This window comes from Brachyhypopomus gauderio, chromosome 13 (assembly GCF_052324685.1).
Source record: "Brachyhypopomus gauderio isolate BG-103 chromosome 13, BGAUD_0.2, whole genome shotgun sequence".
NCBI classification, from domain to species: Eukaryota; Metazoa; Chordata; class Actinopteri; order Gymnotiformes; family Hypopomidae; genus Brachyhypopomus; species Brachyhypopomus gauderio.
In genome coordinates, this window is record NC_135223.1 from 16,322,622 (window position 1) to 16,328,621 (window position 6,000).

Sequence of the window (6,000 nt, forward strand, 5' to 3'; positions counted from 1 at the left end):
GTTTGGACAATTAGAGAAATGCAGATATCCTCGGGCTGCTAAGGTCTGAGCCTTGCTCTGCCTGTGTAGCAGTGCGGCAAAGCTAGCATGACTAAAGCTCTTTCCAAACAGCCATAAAGCCACAATTATTTCACCAATTATTACTTAATAGGTTCCTAAAGGAGGAAGGCGTGGTATGAGATCATAGAATGGGAGAGCAGGAACACTGAAGATGGTAATAGAGGGATGGAGATGGAGACAGATGGGGCAGAAAGTGAACGAGCCAGAGGACTGATCACAAGAGAATCAATTCAGAGGCTCCAGAATGAATTTAGAGCAAAATAATATTGATCAAATGTAATAACACAGACCTAAATACAGACAATTTGCTCTCCTGAAATATATAAAAAAAATGTTTTTCTCGTACTTGTACAGTCGGTGGCAGACTGGCCTGGTTAGTTTGAGAGCTTTGCTGTGAGCTGGTGTCCCGTGTGTGTGGATCAGGTGATGAGAGGGTTAATGAGAGGGCCACCAGGGGTAATTACACAGAGGGTGTTCAGGCCCAGAGGTGCCCACATATGTGGGACACTAGAGATGGGAGCAACAACGTCCAGACAGAGGAGCACAGGTCACAACAGCCCTCTCCTTCAGTGGGTGTGGTTCCTCTAAAGCTCTTAGAGTAGCCCGTAACACTCCTGCCTGTATCCCTCCTGCAGCTGTTTAAGACCATGCATCACTATTTACCTCTTACTGTTCTTCTAGAACTAGTCTGACAATAATTTGGCAGAAGCCAAATTACCACCATCACACACACATACACACACATTTTCTTTCCTAGCTACATGCTGCTAGTTAATTGCCTGTATATGCAAATGAAGCTAAATAAATAATTGATTACAAAAAAAAATCTGGATAATTACAAATTTCTAATGTGCCCATATGTGTTTGTGTGTTCTCCAGGTTAAATGTTGTAAGTACTGGCCTGATGACACCGAAATCTACGGAGATATGAAGGTGACGCTGATTGAGACACAGCTGCTATCTGAATACGTCATCCGTACCTTCGCTGTGGAGAAGGTACACAATGCTACACAATGGAGGATATATCAACATTTACAAACTTCGATTTCAAGTTGTTTTTTTCCTATTTTGTCCATTTTGTAATGCAATGAAAACCTTCAGCTTTTGGTTTATACTTGTCAATCTTGCTTTCTTTGTGTGCACCTGTATATTCCTAAGGGCCTGAAGGTGTGTGTGTGGTACACTAAGGGCTACCTGAAGGTGTGTGTGTGGTATACAAGGATTCAAACCACGTTGCTCATCAGCATTACAAGGACACCCCAGCATACAGGGACAGCCCTAATGTCCTTGTAATACAGAGAGTGTGTGTGGTGTAGTTTGTTATGCATGTATGTGTATATGGCAGGGGGGCATACAAACACACACACATAAACACACACTCACACACACACACACAGGAGGACTTACTGTGCTCTCCTCTCTGTCTGTGTGCTGCAGCGAGGGGCCCATGAGATCAGAGAGATCAGGCAGTTCCACTTCACCGGCTGGCCGGACCACGGCGTGCCCTACCACGCCACAGGCCTGCTGGGTTTCGTCCGCAGGGTCAAATCCAAGAGTCCCGCCAACGCCGGCCCCATGGTGGTGCACTGCAGGTCAGTGGAGTAATTCAGCACTCTCACTCAGGGGTACCAGTGGACCAGTACACATTACACGCCCCATCATTCAGAACTTACTTAATATGAGGTTCTACGTTGTTCTGTGCTGTGCCTATATTTGGCCTTTGTGTGTGTGTGTGTGTGTGTGTGTGTGTGTGTGTGTGTGTGTGTGTGTGCGTGTGCATGTGTGTGTGTGTGTGTGTGTGTGTGTGTGCGTGTGTGTGTGTGCGTGTGCGTGAGTGTGTGTGCGCGTGTCTGTGCGCGTGTCTGTGTGTGTGTCTGTGTGTGTGTCTGTGTAATCTGTTTTCTCACACCCCCCGCCCCACAGTGCTGGTGCCGGCCGCACGGGCTGCTTCATCGTCATTGACATCATGCTGGACATGGCGGAGCGCGAGGGTGTCGTCGACATCTACAACTGCGTGCGAGAGCTGCGCTCGCGTCGAGTCAACATGGTCCAGACTGAGGTACTGCAACCCCATGACCTCCACCCAGCTGACCCAACCCCACATTCTGACCTCCACTGAGCAAGTCTCAGTACCTCCACCCACAAACGTCCCTCCAGCACAAACATTTGGACTGACTGTGAACATCCCCACTAACATGACAAACACAGCTACAGTTCCATCACTCTGAAGAACTACAGTCTTTTGCACAAGCCTTGTTATTAGTTGAATATGAACATAACCTAGTGCTTGAATTTAAATGACCTATTTGCAGGCAGAAAAGTTCCTCTAAGACTCTTTCAGAACAACAGACACGCTAACAAATACATTTCAAATGCGACTGTAGTCACTGGAGATGACTGAAGTTCTTATATTTTTCTTTTTCTGTAGCTCACAGCAAAACTGCTTTTTTAGAATTCGACTTGTAGATGAGTGGAAACGTGCAGGGTTTAGAAACTACTGAATGGCATTGGCGACGCATATACATACACCAGTTGATAATTCAGAAGAATATGAGCGTTTTCTAACTTGCATAAAGATTTTGCATCTTTAACCATTTAAAGTGTTTTAAACTAAAACTGCCTTGGGAGAATTTTCAGATATTTTCATATAACACATTTTCCTCCCTGTAAAATACAGTAGGGAGCACAGGTCATGTGATCCTCAGTATGGTTGTGTGACCCTCATGTGTGACCTGTAGCCATTGCGGAGGACAGTAGAGTCACAGTGATGCTAGCCTACCCTGAAGGTCCCTCATCCTGGAGATGCAGACTTATGTCAACACCTCACGCTATTTCACGAATATCCCTTCATGATAGATTAACGTCAAGCAGGCTGGTCTGTGTTGGAGGGGCAGCAGCTGGACAGTTAGCTTGGTTATCCAGACATGACGAGCAAGTCATCTGAGATTTCTTTACAAAGTATTATTTAAATGTATTTGTATTTCAGTAATGGATGTTATTGTTTCAGGAGCAGTATGTGTTCATTCATGACGCCATCCTGGAGGCGTGTTTGTGTGGTGACACCACCATTCCTGCCAATCAGCTGCGTTCAGTGTATTACGACATGAACCGCCTGGATCCCCAGACCAACTCCAGCCAAATTAAAGAAGAGTTCAGAGTGAGTTAGTTTGTGTGTGTTTGTGTGCACGGATGTACCCGTGTGTGTGTGTGTGTGTGTGTGTGTGTGTGTGTGTGTGTGTGTGTGTGTGTGTGTTCGTCTTTGTCAGCACTGTCAAGCGATCATGACAGCACCTGTGTTAGCCACGTGGCGCCTCCATTTCCAGCGGCTGATCTGATTGGTGGTTGTGCTCAGACTCTGAACATGGTGACGCCCACCCTGCGTGTGGAGGACTGCAGCATCGCCCTGTTGCCCCGCAACCACGAGAAGAACCGCTGCATGGACGTGTTGCCGCCCGACCGCTGCCTGCCCTTCCTCATCACCATCGACGGAGAGAGCAGCAACTACATCAACGCCGCCCTCATGGACGTACGTAGCCCAGCTCCACCAGGGGGCGCTGTAGCTGGCCCAATATAATGACAAATGTGTGGGGTTAGTTGACCTCGGACTTGTTATTAACAACACTGCTAATATTGAGAAAAAAAACATGTCCATTAGGCATTAATTCTCATGTTCAGTCTAATTAAGAGACCTTGCAGTGTGTTCAGTGTGGTGTAATTAAGAGACCTTGCAGTGTGTTCAGTGTGGTGTAATTAAGAGACCTTGCAGTGTGTTCAGTGTTGTGTAATTAAGAGACCTTGCGGTGTGTTCAGTGTGGTGTAATTAAGAGACCTTGCGGTGTGTTCAGTGTGGTGTAATTAAGAGACCTTGCGGTGTGTTCAGTGTGGTGTAATTAAGAGACCTTGCGGTGTGTTCAGTGTTGTGTAATTAAGAGACCTTGCAGTGTGTTCAGTGTGGTGTAATTAAGAGACCTTGCAGTGTGTTCAGTGTTGTGTAATTAAGAGACCTTGCAGTGTGTTCAGTGTGGTGTAATTAAGAGACCTTGCAGTGTGTTCAGTGTGGTGTAATTAAGAGACCTTGCGGTGTGTTCAGTGTGGTGTAATTAAGAGACCTTGCAGTGTGTTCAGTGTGGTGTAATTAAGAGACCTTGCAGTGTGTTCAGTGTGGTGTAATTAAGAGACCTTGCAGTGTGTTCAGTGTGGTGTAATTAAGAGACCTTGCAGTGTGTTCAGTGTGGTGTAATTAAGAGACCTTGCAGTGTGTTCAGTGTGGTGTAATTAAGAGACCTTGCAGTGTGTTCAGTGTGGTGTAATTAAGAGACCTTGCAGTGTGTTCAGTGTGGTGTAATTAAGAGACCTTGCAGTGTGTTCAGTGTGGTGTAATTAAGAGACCTTGCAGTGTGTTCAGTGTGGTGTAATTAAGAGACCTTGCAGTGTGTTCAGTGTGGTGTAATTAAGAGACCTTGCAGTGTGTTCAGTGTGGTGTAATTAAGAGACCTTGCAGTGTGTTCAGTGTGGTGTAATTAAGAGACCTTGCAGTGTGTTCAGTGTGGTGTAATTAAGAGACCTTGCAGTGTGTTCAGTGTGGTGTAATTAAGAGACCTTGCAGTGTGTTCAGTGTTGTGTAATTAAGAGACCTTGCAGTGTGTTCAGTGTGGTGTAATTAAGAGACCTTGCAGTGTGTTCAGTGTGGTGTAATTAAGAGACCTTGCAGTGTGTTCAGTGTGGTGTAATTAAGAGACCTTGCAGTGTGTTCAGTGTGGTGTAATTAAGAGACCTTGCAGTGTGTTCAGTGTGGTGTAATTAAGAGACCTTGCAGTGTGTTCAGTGTTGTGTAATTAAGAGACCTTGCAGTGTGTTCAGTGTGGTGTAATTAAGAGACCTTGCAGTGTGTTCAGTGTGGTGTAATTAAGAGACCTTGCGGCGTAGATAGTGTGCTATACTCTTGTCCCATTTGGTCTTCCTTTAATAAATCTCCAATATGAGTAGTATGCAGTAGAAAAGTGAAATCTACTTCCCTTGGCGATAAAGGCGTATTTTACTGCAGTCCCCATCAGCCCATAAGGGTGTTGAGTCCTCATGATTACTCCGCTCAGACGGAGAGACCCGGGGAGGCGTGGCCAGATAAACACCAACGAGAAAGACTTGAGTGGAAACAGAAGAACAGGAACGAAAGAGTGAACGTGACATACAGAGAGGGGGAGAGAAATGGAGTGAGAGAGTGATAGAGAGTGAGCGTAGGATCTTGAGAGAGAGAACAACAGACATATCGGATTGCTCGGTTCAGCAGTACTGGTGTGTCTGCGTGGGATACTAAATTGCACATTCGTCTCTATAATAATCACTTGTTTTTCTCCAGAAAGCCAAAGCTGAACAGTGGGGGAAGCCACATGATAGATGGAGCTGCTTTCCTCACTGTGCCATGCACAATTACGGGCTTATTGAGAATGATTTAAAAAACAGATGGAATTGATTCATTCAATTGTCATGCAAATGAATTAAACTAATTCATAACTGTACTTTTCTTGTTGTGATTTTTCTCTAAAATAGCACAGTTTAGATTGCCTTTATGAAAAAATATGTTAAAAGCGCAATGTCACAGCATTTATTTTCATCAGTGCAAGTGCAAATGTCCAAAGCAGTGCTGTATACTGTGGGCACAACAAGCCAAAACATCTGAAATGAAAGAACTCTTACATCAATTAGTCAACTGAAGGCGTGTGTTTAATGTATGGATAAAAAATGCTGACTCTTTCTTTTCCCCCTGACTGTCTCTCTCACTCTCTATCCCTTACTATCTCTCTCTCACTCCCTCTCACTGTCCCTCATTTTATCCCTCACTATGTCTCTCCCTCACTTTCACTTCCTCACTCTATCCTCACTCTTACTGTTTCTCTCTTTCTCTCCTTCACTCACTCTCCCACTCTCTCTCTCTCTTTTACT

The 6,000-nt window shown here is 45.1% G+C and overlaps 1 protein-coding gene across 5 annotated transcripts in view; it reads left to right on the forward strand.

The window, feature by feature from the left end:
- The window catches only part of LOC143474015 (receptor-type tyrosine-protein phosphatase mu), a 134,600-nt gene that overhangs the window by 121,907 nt on the left and 6,693 nt on the right, over positions 1–6,000 (forward strand). For all 5 annotated transcript variants that reach the window (XM_076971262.1, XM_076971263.1, XM_076971265.1 and 2 more), the window contains 5 exons: positions 940–1,056; positions 1,498–1,652; positions 1,984–2,119; positions 3,068–3,217; positions 3,413–3,586. In XM_076971262.1, the coding sequence (XP_076827377.1) occupies positions 940–1,056; positions 1,498–1,652; positions 1,984–2,119; positions 3,068–3,217; positions 3,413–3,586 (732 nt within the window). The remainder of the gene's footprint in view (positions 1–939; positions 1,057–1,497; positions 1,653–1,983; positions 2,120–3,067; positions 3,218–3,412; positions 3,587–6,000) is intronic.